This window comes from Elephantulus edwardii, unplaced genomic scaffold (assembly GCF_000299155.1).
Source record: "Elephantulus edwardii isolate Elephantulus edwardi_28Jun2011 unplaced genomic scaffold, EleEdw1.0 scaffold00034, whole genome shotgun sequence".
Taxonomy (NCBI): Eukaryota; Metazoa; Chordata; class Mammalia; order Macroscelidea; family Macroscelididae; genus Elephantulus; species Elephantulus edwardii.
This window is the reverse complement of record NW_006399784.1, coordinates 100,175-121,679: the sequence shown is the minus strand read 5'-3', so window position 1 is coordinate 121,679 and position 21,505 is coordinate 100,175. Positions and strand designations below refer to the sequence as shown.

Genomic DNA, 21,505 nt, shown 5'->3' with positions numbered 1-21,505 from the left:
GAAAGCTATATTCTTTTACAGCTCTGGTGGCCTAGTGGCAAAAGGCTGCGCTGCAACCCCAGTTCGGGCCACCAGCTGCTATGTGAGAAATTGATAGGCATTCTCCTCCTTTGTGATTAATTGCCTCTGAAAATCTGCTAGAGGGTCAGCTGTGAGTTGGTTTTGACTCAATGGTACACAACAATACTCTTTTACAGATGAGGACACTGAACACTACAAAATATCAGTTACCTAAATTCACATATCTCATCATTCCTAATCAGAAGTCACACATTTGTCCCCTGACGTGGAGAAGTATGTTCCTAACACCATACTGAATAACTCTCCTTTCTTGGACATAGGTTGAAGAACCTTCAAATCTCTGTGTTAGTGTTTCTCAGCATGTGATCATTTATGTTGAGAATAATACATGGCGGTTGATAAAAATGTAGATTGCTGCCAGGGACTCAGCCAGATTTGATTAATCAGAATCACTGTGGAGTGAACATTTTAAACAGGCTTCCCTGGTGATTCAAGGACACACTATAAGTTGAGAAGTTCAGCTCTTTACAATCTAATTCCTATACAACTGGATGATAAGATAGCACATTTCCATTGTATTTGGAAACATTTGACACAAATGCAGACTACTATCCTTAAAAGCTTCTTAACCAAGGGAAGCCATAGACTGGGAAAAAGTGTTTGGTAATGACATGTCAGATAAGGGACTTATATCTAGAATTTATAAAATACTTGAGCACCACAACAAAATAAAGGTAAATAATCCAATTGAAAAATGGGCACGGGATATGAACAGACACTTCACCAAGGAAGACATTCAGATGGCCAACAAGCACATGAAGAAATGTTCAAAATCCCTAGCTCTGAGAGAGATACAAATCAAGACAACCATGAGATATCATCTCACTCCAGTAGGACTAGCAAAATTTAACAGAACAGCAAGCAACAAATGCTGGCGAGGTTGTGGAGAGACTGGAACCCTTATTCACTGTTGATGGGAGTGTAAAATGGTGCAACCACTGTGGAAAGTGATGTGGCGCTTTCTCGAAAAGTTGCAAATAGAGATACCATTTGACCCAGCAATTCCACTACTGGGAATATACCCTAAAGAGACCATAAATGGCATCCAAGTAGATATATGCATACCCATGTTTATTGCAGCTTTGTTTACAATAGCAAGGAGTTGGAAACAACCTAAATGCCCATCAACAAACGAATGGGTAGAGAAGCTGTAGTATATTCGCACAATGGAATATTATGCTGCATTGAAAAACAAGGAACTCATGCAATATTATTTAAAATGGGTGACCCTAGAGGACATTATGCAGAGTGAGGTATCTCAGTCACAAAAGGACAAATGCTATATGGTGCCACTGTTGTAGAAAGAGGCTGACATTGGGATGTGGGTAAGACTAAGAAAAACTGGATGAAATATGTTTACGGCATTGAAGTCTATGAGGGCGAGAATAGTTTAAAAGTATTATATTTTAGGGCATTATGTTAGCATAAGAGTACGGAATGAGGGTTGCAGAGTGGATTATATTTGGGTTTGGGGGTGTGGTTGGGGGATGTGCAGGGGCGATTGTGTACCAATGAGGGAGTTTTACTTTTGCTTTTGAAGGAGAGGAGCAAATGGGGAAGGGGGCAGAGAGAAGGGTGCAGCAATGAATGAATGGAATTCCAAAATCTCTGTAGGTGTTCATTGAAATGAAAAATTAATTAATTAATTAATTAAAAAAACCCAAACAAACTTCTTAACCTTCTATACTTTCTTTTTTTATGTTCCACTAACATAACTTAGGGAGGTCTGGTGGCCTCGTGGCAAGAAGCTGTGGGTGTGAGGTTTGAGGCCACCAGCTACTCCACAGGAGAATGGGCAATCTCCTCCCTTTCAATTAACTGCCTCTGAAACCCACTGGAAAGTTAGCTATCTTTGGTTCCGACTCGACGGTAGACAACAACACAACATATGTTCCACTAACCATCCTACCATTGCTCCTCTATGTTTTCTAATGATTCTCTTACTGTGGTTCTAACTGCCATTGTTCAATGAGTTCTTCCTTATTACGCTTGTTCCCCAGCCCTAATCTTGTTCTGAATTCCAGTACCTTATTTCTTTCTCTCTTGCATCCCTGTATATCCCTCAAGTTTTAAATTTAACATATCTAAAAATGATCTAATTATCTTCTCTCTCCAAACTTCCTCTGTCATCATTTCTCCCTAATCCAGTTAAGGCTGTCACTATTCAGTCTCCCAAACTCAAATTTTCAAAATTTCTTTCAGACTTGGTGTTCCTTTGCTGCCTGCATTCAGTCAGTCAGTCATCAATCCTGTTATTTCCATCTCAGAAATGCCACTTGAGTCATTTTATTTATTTTTTCTATCTTACCTGGTCCTGTTGTGTCTATCATCTCTTACTTTAATGCTGTGGATTCCATGCTATTATTTCCACCATTTTTTCTCCTCAGTATTCAATCTCTTCTCCACATTATAACAAAGGTAATGTAATAATAAACAATAATCATTTATTCTCTATTTCCTGAAAGAAAAGGTCCAAAGTTCTTAAAGTGATGTATAAAGCTGCTCTTAATCTAAACTTATTTTCGGTGTTTGACCTACTTTATTTTCTCACTAACCACCCATGCAGAGCTAAGTAAGACTCTTTACAACATCTCATATTTTCACATCAATACTTTTATGTATGTAGTCTCTAACCTGGAATTCTATCTGCCTTGAAAACTCAACCATCATTGGTGGTGTATAGCTCCATAGTATATATTTCTGAGCAGTATGATATGGTAGTAAGGGTCTGTGTTCTGATTGTCACCACCTAGTGTAAAGTTCTTTTCTTATAAAATTAATAACTGATTAATTTTTTTAATTTTTTATTGTATTATTTTTACGTGTACCGTCAAATCAGATCTGACTGATACAGGAGGAGATTGCACCCTCCTTCTCCAGCAGAGCATCTGGTGGATTTGAACCGCGTACCTCTGGGATTGCAGTGCAGCGTCTTGCCACTAGGCCACCAGAGCTCCCTTAATAACTGATTAATTTAATTATTGGCTACCTTATATGATTCTAGAAGATTGAAAAAGTTTATATATAGTGCTAACAACAGTAACTGTTTCATAATAAGTAGAAACTAAATATTTGCAGTTTCCTCTACTAAGAGGAACACTCTCAAAAAGATGTCATTAGTGTTATGTATCGTCAAGTTGCCTGTAGTTCATAGCAACCCTTTGCACACCAAGCCACTAGGGAATTAGCAAGTCTCATCATTAAATTGAGTGGCTCCAGCAACAGAAAAGGAGAAAGATCCCCACCCCCAGCAAAGAAAAAGTTAGAAAATGCTATGTATCCTCAGGATATGAGAAGATTCTTGTGCCAGACAGATTAGAGCCTATGGGAGCAGCAGCTATAGCAGCCACAGCAAAGAATGAGACCTTACATGAGATGGAGTGAACCTTAGCACTGCTACCCCACAGAGACAGACCTAAAAGCCTTTGTTCAAGTTTGTTGGACAACTGGGGGATAGGAAAATGGTGTGTGTGGATCTATTTTTGCTGAAAACTTTATTACAATTGTTTACAGCCATGACACTCAAGTCTGAGGCACCTGTGAGCATATTTCAGAAGCCGTCCTGACTGTATTCTGCCACTAACCTGGATTATATATAACCATTTAATTTCCTCAATATGGTCCTAAGTTGTTGTGTGGTCTGTGAGCTATTGCATCAGATTTTGGACCTAGTAAAACAGTACATTTAGTGTTGAGATGAGTAGAAAGAGGTGCAGGAGTATGGGAGACATGCCTGACCTCATGGGATTTGGTTTGGTGGTGTTGATATTGTTGACAAGGACAGTTTGCTTTTGTGAAGTTGGGCACACTTGAGTTGATTATGGTATTTTCTCTACTCACGAGAGAAATGTGTGGGCTTGCAAATGACTCAGGGTAATAAGTGAAAGATAATTTTGCAAAGTAGCATTTACCTTTTTAAGAGAATGAATAAGGCTTAATGTAAAAATCTTGAGGAAAATAATAGGAAGCAGTCATAAGACAACCAATATCTAAATGTCATTCTTAGAAACAGGAATGTGTATTTATTATTGATATATTTACATTTATTTTCATAATGTTTCTGAAAAAATATGTAATGCATTTACAACCAAGGATGTCAGGTGTACATCCACATAGTCAGACATTTGAAAGTGAAGAAGAACATGTAAAGACACCGAATAGAAATGAGGAAGGAATAGAGGAAATGAATAATAAAAAACATCTTGAGATTTTTAAGCACTTGAAGTTTGCTGAACTCATTCACATTGCTGTCAAGTTGGAACCATCTCATAGCTGACTCTTCACTGGATTTTCAATGCTGTTTAATCACTTAGGAGGAAATTGCCCATTTTTCTTCAGTGAAGCTGCTTGTAGATTCTAACCAACAGAAAAACATGATTTTGAGTTGTCAGGACAGCTCCCTAATGACTGTGTTACTTGTCTCATGTGTTAGAGGGGAAAGAACTTTGGAGTTTAATATGAACTAATTTTTTAAAATTATTCAATTTTTTTAAATTAATATACATTTTGTTTCATACGTGTACATTGTGTCTTTTGTTTACAGTGTATTTCTTTCATTTATATTGATTTCTTTTAACGATTACTTGTCTACTCGTGCGTGTGAGTAAGGTTGGGCAAATCCTTTAACTGTCCGGATTTTTCATCTCTGAAATATGAATAAAGCATTGCTTAGTGATCTACAAATAATGTATAAACAAAATCCACTGCCATCAAATTGATTCTGACTCTGTTAGATTGGCAAGGCTGTAAAAATTTCTAAAAAGAAACTACCCATTGTTTTTCCAAGTTGTAGCTGATGGATTCAAACCCCTGACCTTTTGATTAGCAGTCTAACACTTAACACACAACACCACCAGCATTCCTTTTGTACATATAGTTGAGTACCATCAAGTTGGAATCAACACTTAGCTGCCCTTCCAATGAGTTTTCAGAGACTGTTATTCACATGGGAGGAGATTGCCCATCCTTCTCCCACAGAGCAGCTGATGGATTTGAACCACATGCCTTTGAGACTGCAGTGCAGTTTCTTACCACTCGTGCACCAGAATTCCCTTTTGTACATGTAGAGTCTTTCTAAATTCTAAATTACTTCAAAGAAACCGTAGGGGTATACCAAGTATATGTTATGCAGCTAACTGGAAAAGTCAGCAGCTTGAATCCACCTGCTGCTCTGAGAAAGAAAGATGAAGCAGTCTATTACTGGATGACTTACAGCCTTGGCAACGCAATAGTCACCATGAGTCAGAATTAACTGAATGTCACTGAGTTTCTATTGCCTATACAAGTTTCAGAAATTACAGCAACAATTAACTCAGAAATCAAAGATTTCATAGGCCATTTCAAAGGTAAACTGGAGCGATACAACTATTCTCATTTTATTCCTGAGGTCACAGAGATGTAAAAGGTAACAGCCAAAACTGCTCTCTGGTTTCCGAGTTCAGCTGTGGACTTAAGGCAATGGTTCTCCTGTACCACAGTGTAGTGTGTACATCACACAAAAGGCACAGCCCTAGTAAAACTGATTTTTAAAATGTTAGGATTTTATTTTAGTTATGAATTATTTTAGTAAGAAATGCTAAGTGATCTCTTCCTCTTTTGTTCCCTGCCCCTCTGTTTTAATTGCAGGTAATGAATTTGGGCATCCCGAATGGTTAGACTTCCCAAGAAAGGGAAACAATGAAAGTTACCATTATGCCAGAAGGCAGTTTCATTTAGCTGATGATGACCTTCTCCGCTATAAATTCCTAAATAACTTTGACAGGGATATGAATAAATTGGAAGAAAGATGTGGTTGGCTTTCAGCTCCACAGGTAAGCTCTTTACTCTAAATGTGATGCTTTTGTCACCAGTGTTGTGCATGCTTAGAATGGCAATCTATTTAAATCTATATGCAGATCTTTTAAACAGCCCTTTATTATTCGGTATGTAGAGCCTTGTAACATGCTTCAGGTTGTCAAAATATGTCATAGAAGTTGCACTAATAGATAATGAAATCTTAAACCTGAAGTCCTGCTTACCTTCCTTGTTAGTTTGTTGTGTAAATTTAGTAATTTTTATTTCAATTGGTTAAAATAAATGACAAAAACTCTGCATGGAATCCATTTTGGAAATTGCTGTGGAAACATCTTAATTGTTTTGGCTGTTTTTCTTTATATAAATAATTATGCTGTCATAAAGAAACTATTTTAGAAACATGGGGATTATTCCCATCCTCCCCCTTTTCTCCTTCTTTTCTGGTCTCTAACTTGTCATTTCAATAGATCCCATTATACCTGCATGCTGTTTTGTATTTTTCATGAGGCTGACTCTGCTCTGGAATTAAAGTCTCAGTTTTCAATAAGTTTAGAAAATGTAATTAACACGTGCAAATTTTATACAGGCTTTTTTTCTTGCAGAAATTAGCATATAGTATGTGTTAGTTATAATCCATTTACTTTATACCTGTGCTGTTTGAAATTACTGTTGATCTGTTTTTTACTTTGGTGTGTATGATTTTTTTTTTAAATGGTTGAACAAAGGTGCTTATATATTCAGTAAGATTGACTACATGACAGGAATGCCCTAATCACATTTATTAGTAATGCTATTTCCAGGAGAGAGAGCAAAATGATGTTCCTTTTCAATAGGAACAATGTTGAATACCAAAAGGCACATTGTTTACTCTAGAGCCTTAGTTCACATTCTAAATTACCTGGAGTGGTGTTGCTGATATGCATGGAAATAAGTCCTCTCAAAGCTGGAGCTGAGAGAGGAAAATATTGAAAAAAGCAAAGACCTCTCACTGCCAGCTTTAAAACACATGTATATAATAGTTTTTAGATATTGTAGTTTATTTTCAAATTTTCCCATACACACACTATCTCTACTTAAAATCCTGTAGCAATTGATTAATTGCAACTTGTAGCAACACTGTAGGATTGGGTAGAGCTGTCCTGTGTATAAGACCCAATTTTAATCATTACACAAGCAGACTGACACATCTCTCCTGTAGAGCAGCTGATAGATTTGAACCACTGACCTTTTGATTGGCAAACAAAGGTCTGCTCAGTGTACCACCAGACCTTTTGTTCAGACACACACAAACTGTAATGGGCTTTCATTGTTATTAAATCTAACGTGTGGTAAAATGTAGAATTCTAAATATAACTACAGTTTTGGATATTTAGATAAAATAACACTGTTACATTATATTTTTTAAGTGATTTTATGGGCCTTAACATATTATTTGAAAAAAATAATACATTTTAAAGTCTTAGAAAACAGTAAGCTTAGGAAGCTCTGGTAGCCTACTCCATATTTAAATCAAAAGCCTGTGTGGTCTAGTGGTTTGAATCCACCTGTGTCTTAGATAAAAAAGATGGCCTTCTCATCCTGTTAAGATTTAAAGTCACATAAACCTAATTGTTGCTGTAAATTTTTATTAACTAGATGTCATTGGGTTTGTTTGGCTACATGGTCAAAGCCCTTAGTGGTTAGATGCTAAAATATTGCTATACCTTGGAAGAACCGCCTGATGATCTACTTCTGAAAACCCACCCATTGAAAACACTTTGGAGTCCATTCCTACTCTGACATAAATGGGGTCATCATGACTTAGGGTTGAATTACAAGAAATTAGCTGGCTTTAATGCATGCCCATATGCAGATACTTTAGAAGAATCATGTGTTTACCTAAACTTTAAAGTGCAAGCTCATCCTTTTATTTTACTTTATTTTATATTGGTAATTAACAGTGGAGTTTTTATACGCTATTGAAATGATCATTACAAAGACAGAAGAGGAAGAAAAGACCAAAATGAAGAAACTCTGAAGATTGCACTGGATGGAGCTCAGAGAAGCCAAAGCACAGCGAAGAATTCAAGATACTAAAGAGCTGAACAGAAGATTCCAAAAGGCAGCACGGAATGACAAAGAAAAATATGAAAACAAAATGTGTGAGGAGCTAGAGTTGGAAAATCAAAAGGGCCGAACTCGTTCAGCATTTCTTAAGCTCAAGGAACTAAAGAACAAATTCTAACCTTAAGTTGCTATAATCAAGGTGCTTTAGGCAGAATATTAAATGATCCAGGAAGTATTAAAAGAAGATGGAAGGAATATACTGAGTCATTGTATCGAAAGGAATTGGCAGATAGAGAAGAATTTAATGAAATAACATTTGAGCAAGAACCTATGGTGATGAAGGAAGAAGTTCAAGCTGCTTTGAAGGAAATAGCAAAAAATAAGGCCCCAAGAATAGATGGTATACCAATTGAAGTATTTCAGCTAACAGCTGCTGCCGTGGATGTGCTCAACAAGTTGTGCCAAGAAATCTGGAGAACAACCACTTGGCCAACTGACTGGAAGAGATCTATATTTGTTCCATTCCAAAGAAGGGTGACCCAACAGAGTGTGGAAACTCCAGAACAATATCATTGATTTCACATGCAAGCAAGATTCTGCTGAAGATTATCCAAAAACGACTGGAACAGTACATCAACAGAGAACTGCGAGAAGTCCAGGCTGGGTTTAGAAGGGGTTGTGGTACTAGGGATATTGTAGCTGATGTTAGATGGATCTTAGCTGAAAGCAGGGAATACCAGAAGAATGTCTATCTGTGTTTCATTGATTATACAGAGGCATTTGACTGTGTGGATCATAACAAACTGTGGCTGACTCTGAGAAGAATCGGAATCCCAGAACATTTAATTGTGCTAATATGAAACCTATATACTTGGAATGAGAGGCAGTCGTCAGAACAGAGCAGGGCAACACTGCATGGTTCAAAATTGGGAAGGGTGTACACCAGGGATGTGTCCTATCTCCATACATTTTCAACCTGTATGCAGAGCAGATTATCCGAGAGGCTGGGCTCTATTAGGAAAAGTCTAGCATCAGGATTGACGGAAAGTTTATTAACTATTTGTCTTATGCAGACGACACAACCCTGCTTGCTGAAACGGAGGAGGACCTTATAAACTTGCTGCATAGGGTCAAGGACTGCCGCCTTCAGTATAGACTGAGGCTCAATGTCAAGAAGACAAAGATTCTCACCACTGGACCAATTGGCAGCATCAGGATGGATGGCGAAGAGATTGAGATTGTTCACAGCTTCAGTTTGCTCAGCTCCACGGTCAACACTCTTGGCACCAGCAGCCAGGAAATAAAAAAATGTATTGTGATAAGAAAGTCTGCTGTTAGGGACCTCTCTAAAGTACTCAAGAGCAATGGTATCTCTCTGGAGACTAAGGCCCACCTGATAAAAGCCATGGTCTTTGCAATCACTTGTTATGCATCAGAGAGTTGTACAATGACGAGGGAGGATAGAAGTAGAAGTGATGCTTTGAGCTGTGGTGCTGGAGAAGAGTATTGAATGTACCATGAACTGCCAAGAAAACAGATTCATCCTGGAGAGGGTTAGGCCAGGCTACTGCTTGGAGGCAAGGATTCTGGGGCTTCGTCTGACATACTTTGGACATGTTGCCAGGAGGGATGGGTCCTTGGATAGGGACATCATGCTTGGAAGGGTGGAAGGACAGCACAGGAGGGGAAGACCCTCTATGAGGTGGATTGATTCAGTGACTGGGGTAATTGGGATGGGTGTGTCAGAGGCAGTGCGTTTGGCACAGTAGAGCAGGGTTTAGGGATGTTGTACATAGGGTCACTGTGAGTCGCAAACGACTCCATGGCACATAACAACGTTGAAACAAATTGTGAGATTCTTTTGTTTTAGACTTTGATATGACAAAATTGGAACGTAATGTTAAAAAATCGTATACCAGCATTTTCATTTCTGGTCTTAAGACTAATAAGTCTATTACAAATTACATGTACTTAATAAAACAATAGTTTTATTGTTTCCAAATAATAACTAGCAGTAACTAGTATTATTTAATTTCATAATCATGCTCTTTCTTTCAGGCCTATGTGAGTGAAAAGCATGAAGCCAATAAGGTAATCGCTTTTGAGAGAGCAAATCTTCTTTTTATTTTCAACTTCCATCCAAGCAAGAGCTATACAGATTACCGAGTTGGAACATCATTGCCGGGGAAATATCCTTTTTGTGGCCAATGAATATGATGTTTGCATCAATTTTATTTTAAGGATTACATCTCATAATATATTTAAATAAAAAAACAAACCCAAACAATGGTCATATACTGAACTAGTTGATAAGGAGCCCTCCGTTTCCTCATTTGAAAAATGTGGAGTTTGAAATAGTTGGTTTATGAATTTTGGCTCTGCTGAATGACACTAACATATTCCTTTTTTTTATTTTTCTACTACTTTATTTACAAAATTCAAATACAAATTTGAACAAATTCTTTCTATTTCCATCAAACCCCCCATCAAATTGTACAACCCAATGATTAATTCCCCCTCTGCCTGAACATCCTTATCCCTCTGTTTCCAATCTCTCCCGCTCCTCCTGGATCCTTATACACATTCTACAATAATGGATTTATACAATATTTATCCTTATGTGAACTGAGTTCGTTTACTCAGCATAATGCTGTCCAGTCCCTCCCAAGTTAGATAATAATTCACAAAGTTATTGCTCCTGGGTGCTGCATAGTATTCCACTGTGTGAATGTACCATAATTTCTCAATCCATTCGTTTGTGGTTGGGCATTTGAGCTGTTTCCATGTTCTTCCAATGATGAATAATGCTGCTATGAACATTGGTGTACAAATCTCAGTTCGTGCCTTAGTTCTCACATTCTCAGGGTATATTCCAAGCAGTAGAATAGCTGGGTCATATAATTTCTCTGTTCAGATTGTTGAGGAAGCGCCAAACTGCCTTCCAGAATGGTTGCACCATTTTACAGTCCCGTCAACAGTGTAGAAGAGTTCCTTTCTCGCCACATCCTCTCCATCATCTATTACTTGCTGCCCTGTTAAACTTTGCCACTCAGTACTGGAGTGAGATGGTGCCTACTTGTGGTTTTTCATTTGTTTCTCTCTTATTGCCAATGATTTGGAGCATCTCTGCATGTGTCTGTTTGCCATTTGAATATCTTCATCTATGAAAATTCTTTGCATGTCTTTTGCCCATTTTGTAATTGGGTTATCAGTCTTTTCCTTGTGGAGGCCCATGAGTATTCTGTAAACTTTTGTTATGAGACTCTTGTCTGAGATGGAATTACCAAATGTTTGTTTCCAGTCTGTAGGTTTTCTTTTCACCCTCTTGGAAAAAGCTTTTGATGTGCATAGAGATTTAATCTTCAGAAGACCCCATGCATCAATTTTATCCTGTTTAGAATGTGCATTTCTGGTTATATTTGGCAGTGTCTTTATACCTTGGATGAGCGCTTCTAAGCTTGATCCCAGTTTGTCTCTTAAGAACATTAAGAACACTAACATATTCTTAAAGTTCCTTCTATTTCTCAAGAGTACAATGCTGACCATTTAAAAATAATATATATAAGTCCAGGTGTTAAGAAATTGTAGTTTTTCTTTATAAAAATATTTTATAGCTTGCTTCTAAGATGGTTGTCTTCTTCCTAAGTGAGAGAAGAAAGCAATCACGGAAGTCTGTGTGTCAATATATCTTCAATAGTGACTAAACAACAAAAACAAAATTTCTTTAACTGACCCTAGCAAAAAGAAAGCATGTATATTATGTTAGTATCAGTAGTTACAGGTAGATTATCACCAAAGTTCTGTTAATATCATCAAGATACCAGGTGTTTTCTATCACTTTACATTCTAACTAACCTATAGTATGTCAACAGTTTCTAAAAGAAGCACTTGATACAGTCACAGAACAACAGCCTCAGTTCTCAATGTCATGTTCAGACACACCAAAACACAAAACAGATCTTCTACCAACATTTCTTTCATAGTCTATTGATTAGATTTGGACATCACTAGAAAAATCTTCAGAAAGGGAAACAAGATCACCATGCTTAAACTAATTGGCTCTTTAGAAAAATTCTAATCTGATTATAATAAGAATTTACTCCCACGTCTCCTAAGAAAGAGACTCCTCAGTGAGTTGGACATGCACAATGTTCCTCAGTCTCTAAGTAGGAATTTCCCAGTGCTGTTCATTAATTAGCTAGTGGAGTCTGCTGCTTCCCCATGCGTCATTATGACATCTTGAGTCGGGAGACATACTTCTCTACCTTCTCCCCCCTCGTAGCAGATAACATAAGGAGAGGCAGTTGTGGCTGTGATAGCAGGCGTACATGTGTCCAAGTTAACTTTCCCAAAGAGACATGTAACAGAAACCAATGCCATGGAGTTTCGTGCACTAAACCAGTGTTATTCTCTTAAAGAAACGAATTTCTTAGCTATCTCCTCGAAGAAATATAAGAACACACCACACATGTAGTTACTCATGCATGTCAATTCTCAGCCCCAAATTGCTAGCTAGTGTCCCTGCATGCTCTTAATTAAGTAAATAAGAATTAATTTCTAGAATATGTAGAATATTGAAGAATGTGAAAAATAAGCACTGTTCTTGATTCTAAGTAAGGGAGAAAGAGATATAAACCCAAACTGTCCTGTGAGACAAACACATCAAGAAATGGGAAAGGAATAGACCTGTTCCATGGAAGAAGAGAGTACAAGGAATAGAATAAAAATATAATAAAAAATTAAAATGAGAGAACAAAAGAGACAGTAAAGGGAAAATCTATAAACTTAGAGTGAAAGATGAAAAGGATCATATCAGGGGAAAGAAAGAGCAAAAGAGACTGCTTTTAAAATTCAAATGGCCTTAGCAGAAATAATAATGTATTTTAGGAACAGCCTCTACGAATACTCAAAAAAAATGTATTAAAGATTTAATGCACTGATGATTTAGTGGATGTTTTGTAAGGGATTTTTTTAATTTTAATTTTCAAAATTATATTTGTTAGAAGGCCATGCAGCAGAAGACCAGTTCTAGCATACCCCAGCTTGTAACTAATCATATGTTCCATCGCCAATATTAACTCCTAGATTGAAATCATACAGTTTTCCAGGTTTTGAGAAGTACTATATATGAGCATTCTAGTTCACGGCAGAGATATCTTCTATAACTTTCTTTAGGAAAATGCTAATATTTATTGAAATAATTTCCAGCCCTATAAATATTGCTATTTTACAAGGTAAAATTTTCAAGATTTAAGACACTTTTTAATTAAACACTATATTGCAATATTAAACTATATATAATAAGAAATAAGAAAGTTAAATCTTTGGGATGTTAACCAGAGATCTTTACTCTGCATCTACTCAGGTGAGTCTAGAGCCTGTCCTACATGGAGACAGTCACATCAGAAAGGTGTTCCATGTGTTCCTTGCAGTACCCACTCTCCCGTGCCTTCCCTTTTCCTAACCAAGTACTTTTGGTTTTCTTAGTGGAGTCTCCTGATACTTTTTTAGATTATATACTATATATCCAATTTATGAAAATATATTCAGTATTTTTCACATTCCTCTTATATCTCCAGACCCAACAGTACAATATTACAGATATGGCCTGGCAAGTCCAACAAAGGGTGCTCCGTTACTCCCGTTGTCTTGATGCTCCTCTCTTATTAATACAGTTAATGGTACAGTGATTCTCTGAGCAGTCACCACATTCTCCTCCTATTCTGAACAGGCATTCAAGTTGAAAGCTTTAGTTTTTCTTTATGTGTAATATTAGTATATTGAAGCTCTATTAGATTTTATTTCACTTATAATTTTACATAAAATCATTTATTTACTATTGAACTTGTAAAATGCATAGTATTTTTACCTCTCTGGTGGCCCAGGGGTAAGAAACTGGGCTGCAATCCCAAAGGCACACTGTTGGATTCCACCAGCTGCACTAAGGAAGAAGGATGAGCAATGTCCTCCCACACACTTTACTGCCTCTGAGTAATCCACTGGACGGTCAGTTATGGATCAATTCTAGTTTGAGGGCCCAGAATAACTCAAACAATTAATAGAAGATAAAAGAAATGCTAATTGCAAGAGTTTTGTATTATTAACCGGTTACCATTGTACCATCTTCCATAAGCATTAGATAAATAAATTATCTCCATTTATTTCAAGCTTAGCTTTAAGTGCCTTTTAAAAATTATATCTCTAGCATTTTACATGTGTTTATTGTTTCTGATCTTTCATCTTCCTATTTCCTTGTACCATGTATTTCACTTGAACATTATAGAATTGCTTCAGATATAGGGAAAATATTTCTTGAAGAATTAGATCTTAACTAGTCTTTGAAAACTAGCTGAAGGGTCAGCTATGAGTTGGTTCTGACTTGATGGTAAACAACAACAACAACAGCAATACTGTTCTATCTGACTTTACCACAGTATTGTATGCAATAGGTATTTCCAGCTACTGAACAATTAAAGTCCATACAGAGTTTCACTGTAAAGAATCAACAGTGGCAAGTTTTAATGTATCTAGAAAGCATGAAATTCATCATCTTTTTTTACTTCTCTGGGCAGTGAAACTTGGTGCTAGAAGAAAATTTAAATATCTAAAGATGTCAGGATGTAATTTAATTGGTCTTTTTCATTACTTATAATCTTGCTAGTATAAAGAGCCCAGGATGCACAGTGGCTGCCTACTTGGCTGCTCACACAAAAGTCAGGAGTTCAAAAGTATTTTTCCTTGCAAAGAGGGACCAGAAAGGATGCCTACTGTCACTACTTCTATTCAGTATTGTAGTGGAAGTGTTTGTTAGGGCAATAAAACAAGAGAAGGAAATAAAAGGCATCCAGATAAGCAAAGAGTTGGTTAAACTATCACTATATGCAGATGATATGGTAGCATACACAGAAAACCCCAAAGACTTAACAACAACAGCAACCAAAAAAGAAAAAAAAACAAACCAGAATAACATTAGAGTTCATAGTCCAAATTAGTAGAGTAGCAGGATATACGGTCAATATCCAAAAATCAGAGGGATTCCTCTCTATTAACAAAGAGAACTCAGAGAAGGAAACCAAGAAAGCAATACATTTTACAAGAGCCAAATACAAATTGAGATACTTGGGAGTGAACCTAACTAGAGATACAAAAGATCTATACAAACAAACAAAAAAAAACCAAAAGAACAAACAAACCCACCAACCTATAGCAACCTATAGAACACTTCTGCACAACACAAAAAAGACCTAAAGATGGAAAAATGTGCCTCGTTCATGGATAGGAAGACTCAATATTGTGAAAATGAGAATCCTACCAGAAACCATCTACATGTTCAATGCAATCCTAATCCAGATACCAAATTCATTTTTCAAAGAGATTTAAAGGGAAATTGTCAGATTTATTTGGAGAGGTAAGAGACCCTGAATAAGCAAAACACTTCTGAGAAACAAAAATTAAACAGAGGCATAGCACTTCCTGACCTCATAACCTACTATACAGTTGTAGTAACTAAAACAGCATAGTACTGGTACAATGACAGACACTTAGACCAGTGAAACAGAAGTGAGGACCAAGAAATGTGCCCAGCTGTCTGTGGTCAACTGATATTGAACAAGAAAATAAAACCTATCAAATGGTGAAATGACAACCTCTTCAACAAATGTGCTGGCAAAACTGGATTGTGCGGAGGAAAGCCCTAAATGATAAAGCTCATAAAAGACAAACTGAGATCAAGACCTAGTGTATGGTATAAAGAGACAACCAAATACAGCCAGAAATGCACAATCTAAAGAGGATAAAATTGATAAATGAGACCTTATAAAGATTAAATCCCTGTGTTCATCAAAAACTTTTTTCCAACAAAGAGAAAATAAAAGCAACTGACTGGTAACAAACATTTGGCAATTCCATCTCAGAGAATGGTCTTATAATGAAAGTTTAGAGTTCTCCTGGGCCTCCAGAAGAGAAAGACTGATAATCCAATTACAAAATGGGCAAAAGACATGGAAAGAATTTTCACAGAGGAAGATATTAGAATGGGCAACAGACATATGAAAAAATGCTCCAAAACACTGGCAATAAGACAGATACAAATCAAAACCACAATGAGATACCATCTCACTCCAGTAGCAGTGGCAAAGCTTAACATGATAGCAACTAATAATTGTTGTAGAGGATGTGGTGAGATAGGAATTCTTATTCATTGTTGGTGGGATTGTACAATGGTACAACCACTCTGGAAGGCAGTTTGATGCTTTCTCAAAAAAGCTGAACACAGAAATTCCATATGGCCCATGTATACCACTGCTTGGAATATCCCAAGAAAATAAGAACTGAGGCACAAACACCAATGTTCATTGCAGTGTTATTCACTATTGCAAGAACATGGAAACAGCCCAGATGTCTAACCACAATCAAATTGATTGAGGAATTATGGTACATTCACACAATGGAATACTACACAGCATGCAAGAACAATGATTTTGTAAATTTTTCCTAACTTGTCAGGGACTGGAGAGCATTATGCTGAATGAGTCAATCTCACAGGACAAATACTGTTAAAAAAAACAACAACTGTAGAATGAGTATGATAATCCAAGGGGTAGAGGGAAGCAGAGGTGCAGAGATAGAGGTGTAGTCAGAATGTCACACAATTTGATGGGAAGGTGAAGAAAATGGGAAAGATCCAGTGTGGAAAAACAATGTACTTTTTTAAATAAGTAACTTTGTAAACAAATCAGAGTCTTTTTTTTTTTTAACTCAGTAGTTCAAATCCACTAGCTACTCTGCTAGAGACTATGTGAAAGTCTACTTTCATAAAGATCTTGGAAACTCTGTGAAGCAGTTCTACTCTACCTTATAGGAATGCTGTAAGTCAGAATCAACTTGAAGACAAAGGATTTTGTTTGTGATTTAATAAGTAGCATGGTTTTGGGCAGTGAATTTTTGAACAATTCAATTTACATAGTTAAATATGTAAGTCCTCATTATCAAATGACAAGACATTAGCTTTAGATCAAATCTGTAGAGAATTGATGTCACTTTCTTCCCAAACAGTTCTTGCAAGGGGAACTATTTGGGGTATTTTCAGGGAACAGAGAAGAAACAATGTAAGTATTCTCTTTTGTATTAATTCAAAATGTGATGTTTCATTTGGAAATCTCAATTGTATAAATAAGATTTTGGACATAGTGTAAAAAGTGATGACTAAAGAATAGAGGTTTGGTTGTTGTGGGTTTTATTTTGTGGGGGTTTTGTTGTTGTTGTTTTATCCGTCACAGGAATGCTGTAGCAATTATCTGACAAAGCAAAATTAAGCTGTATATTGTTTATTTTGTCTTTATAACAGCTCACGTGTAGTATAATAATCACTAACATTCTTTAATACAATAGATAGCAATGTGAGTAGTGTAGAGCAGAGACCTACATGTACTTAGTAAACAGACAAGTTTACACATTTCATGCTTAGGAAAAGAAAAATATGGTATTTGCTTATGATTTTGCATGCTTTAGCCTTACAGAAATAAATATAATCCACTTCACATTATCGGAATTGCTACTATATTTCTTTATTCCTATTTCTAGAACATTATCAAATAAGCACTGATTTAAATAGAATACTGCTTAAGACCCTAAAGACACAAGGTTCTTTTGAATCTGTTTGAAGTAAAACAAATTATAGTACTGTGTTTGTAGTTATATGAGGGAGTGTGTGAGTCTTACAGCACCTATTTGGGGGCTTTCTATTTGCTAGTTATTTTTATTAAACATTTACTTTAATATTCTGCATGGAGCACTGTGGCCTAGTCCACAGGATATTTCAGTACTAATAAACTGAGTATCTTCAGGAGTTAAAATCTAACAGTTGCTCCACGGAGAAAGCTGGACGATCTTCTCCCATTAAGATTTACAGCTATAGGCATCTGGTGGAGAGTTACTCGAAGTCAAAATCGACTCAACAAGAGTAAGTTTGAATTTTTTCATTCATATTCCTAGCCACAGTGTAAAGTACTTGTATTAATTAACTTCTTGTCACAAATCAGGGGACGGTAACCAGCTAGCTTCATTTAGACACTTGGCTGGTAAAGCTTGAGCATTGTATTACAAAGCCCATGCATACTCTTTCAGTTAAGCTATTGGATTCATTTGGTCATTTATGAGTGTGTGCAAACAGTAGGCGGTGTTAGCAATGATACCATTATTGATGGTAGTTTATTTCTGGAGTTGAAATTATTATGATATAGTCCTACAGAAATAAGTAGCATGAGAAAATTGTGGATAAATTCATGTAGGCTCTCCTCTAGTCAACTAGCCACCACCATTCCCTCTTATAAATTCTTCCCCAAAATTCTTTTCCTTTCAAAAAGAAAGCCTCCTTTAAATGGTAACAAAGACATGCATATGCAGGTATTTGATAATAGAATTTAAATGTATTATGATTCCATAGTCAAAGTCTAATGTTTCTAGGGCTCAAATAGATATGAGTAGCATAAATTTAAGTTTGCTGTGGAATATACATTGTACACTTTCAAATTTCACGGTTCCTTTATAAGATATATACTTTAGTATATACAAATATGTATCTTTATGAAACTATAAAAACATTAAAATGAAATGTTTTTAAATTATTTGTCAGTTTGCTGTTGAGGTGAGGGGTGGGAGTAGTGGTGTAATAACAGCTCCCTTGCCAAATGGCATCTCAAACTGTTACAATATTAAGATGTTAAAAGGAGCTATCATCAAGTATGGCTTGTGAAGACTATGTGAATATAGGCCAGAAATATTTAAAGCTAAGGGAACAGATGAGTAAACAGTTGGATTTGACCTGAGATGTTTAAAGTATTTTCATTAAACTGTTGTAAGGTGTACTTTTTAAAATGTAAATTCAGACTCTGACATTTGCAACCTGTACACAGTGCTTCTAATGAGCAAATAAGGTCACTGGAGTGATTCACTGGAGTGTGATTGCTGAAGGCAGAGATGCTACTTTGAGTTACTTAGTTTACAGAGCCTTTGAAGTATAGTTATGTAACACTGTGTTTATTAGAAACTATGTTTTATGCAACAAATAAAAACAAAGGAAGTCATTTAGGATTAGTTAAATGCCACAGTCTATCAAGATTTTCTATTTAAAGGTTAATTTCTAGGCTGAAGAAATTATAGCATCTCAACTTTCTATTTTTTTTCAGATAATAAATGTTCTGGTAGAAAACTATATATAATGTACTGTCGTAAGAGATACACACAGTGTCTTTTCAACAAATGCATGGGTTTTTTTTTTCCATTTGTTTTTTTTTTCTTTTATGGCATGGTGGGGATATGTGTGTGTGTATATGCACATGTGCATATGTCCATTTAATGGATTCTGCAACTTAATGATATTCTTTACATGAACAAAGCATATAGACATACACAAGTTTTTATATTGGGCATTGGTCCTCCTTTTGTATCTGTAGCTTCAAAATGGATGAATAAAAATTGCATATGTTAGCCCCTTTAATTTTAAGATGGCAGTAATACATTTAGACACTGCTTAGAAACTCTGTTGGTAATTTTTCGTTGTTAAAAGGATTCCTGTGATTCAATGACAATGATTAACAACACCCCCACCTCTTCTGGTAATAAAAAGGCTATGATTTAGTTATCTTTATCTACCTAGGAATTTGAAAGGATCACAAATTAAGAGAAATGCTTTGCATAATTAAAATTATTGCAATTTCTAGAACACTCTCACATTGGTTTAATATATATCCATAAGACTATAGGCAATAGTAATAATGAGCAAGTCCTTATGGGGTATGACTGTTTTCAATTTTATTTTTAGTGTGTCTGTTTGGTTTTTGTAGGCATCAGAGTACCCTGACATACTGAGCAGCCATTTTTTTACAAGCTGTAGAAAGAATATTTGGTTTCTAGAATAAACTCTATTCTAGAAGATACTTGTCCTAGAATGTATGGCTTAAAAACAGGTTAAATGATAAAGTAAATGAACTGAACAGGAGATTTCAAACTGAGGCTTTAGAAGACAAACAAAAATATTTGAATGTATGAAAATATGGAATTAAAAGAGAAGCACACATATGACATTTTCCAAGCCAAAAGAACTGAATGTGAGGGAATCTTCCCCCCAAAAAAACAAGCAAACAAACAAAAAAACAAAACTAATGCTTCCCATTACAATACTTAAGGGTTTTATGGGCAAAATAAGAATCTTCAAAAATGAAAGATGTAAGAAATGCATAGAGTCACTGCATGCACACACACAAAAAAAGTTTTCTTTTAATCATGTCAGGAGGTACTATATTATAAAGAAGTCATGCTCTTCATTTAGACCAATGAAACAGAACTGAGAACCCAGAAATGGACCCATCTATCTATGGTCAACTGATATTGGACAGAAAAATAAAACCTGTCAAGTGGAAAAATGACAACCTCTTCGATAAATGTTAGCAAAACTGAACTGCTACCTGCAAAAAGCTGAAACAGGATCCACATCTCACATTATACATAAAAATCAACTCAAGGTGAATCAAAGATCTGGGAGTAAAGCCCAAAACCATAAAGCTCATAAGAGACAAATAGGGTTCAAGCTTAGGCCTAATCTATGGTATAAAGAGACTGCCAAGCACAGCCAGAAATGCACAATCTGAAGAAGACATAATCGATAAATGGGACATTCTAAAGGTTAAATCCCTGTGTACATCAAAAAATGTTTTCAAACAGGGTGAAAAGAAAACCTACTGACTGGGAACAAACATTTGACAATACCATCTCAAACAATGGTCTCATAGCAAAAGTTTACAGAATTATCCTGGTTTCCAAAAGGAAAAGACTGATAATCCAATTACAAATGTGCAAGACACATGGGAAGACTTTACACAGAAGACGACATTCAGATGAAGAAGTGTTCCAAATCATTGGCAAAAGGAGAGATGAAAATCAAAACCACAGTGAGGTACTGTGTCACTCCATTAACAGGGGCAAAGTATAATAGGGCAAGTAATAAATAGTAATACATGTTGGAGAGGATACGGTGAGATAGGAACTCTTACACATTTTTGGTGGGATTGTAAAATGGTACAACAACTCTAGAAGGCAGTTTGGTGCTTTCTCAAAAAAGCTGAACATAGAAATTCCATTTGTCCCATCTGTCCCATTACTTAACTCTGCCCTGAGAAAATGAGAACTGAGGCACAAACGGAGATGTGTACACCAATGTTCATAACAGCATTATTCACCATCACAAGAACATGGAAAAAGCCCAGATACCCAATCACAATGAAATGGATTGAGAAACCATGGTACGTTCACTCAATGGACTACTTTGCAGCATGCGGGAGCTATGATTTTGTAAATTATTTCCTGACTTGGGAGGTATTGGAGAGCATTATGCTAACTGAACTAACTTGGTCTCATAAGGACAAGTTCTGTATAAGACCATTATTGTAGAACATGTAGGAGGATTATTGTAGAACATGTAGGAGGATCCAAGGGGATGCAGAGGGGTGAGGATAGGAGGGGATTAATCATAGGGTCACACAATTTGATGGGTAGAGGGAGAGGTGGGTAAAGGAAAGGGGAAAGATCT

General features: G+C 36.3%; 1 protein-coding gene across 1 annotated transcript in view; it reads left to right on the top strand.

Annotated features, from left to right (window-relative positions):
* GBE1 (glucan (1,4-alpha-), branching enzyme 1) overlaps nt 1-21,505 on the top strand; it is a 480,806-nt gene that overhangs the window by 403,983 nt on the left and 55,318 nt on the right. The window contains exons 13-14 of the mRNA XM_006884483.1: nt 5,707-5,891; nt 9,979-10,109. Of these exons, the coding sequence (XP_006884545.1) occupies nt 5,707-5,891; nt 9,979-10,109 (316 nt within the window). The remainder of the gene's footprint in view (nt 1-5,706; nt 5,892-9,978; nt 10,110-21,505) is intronic.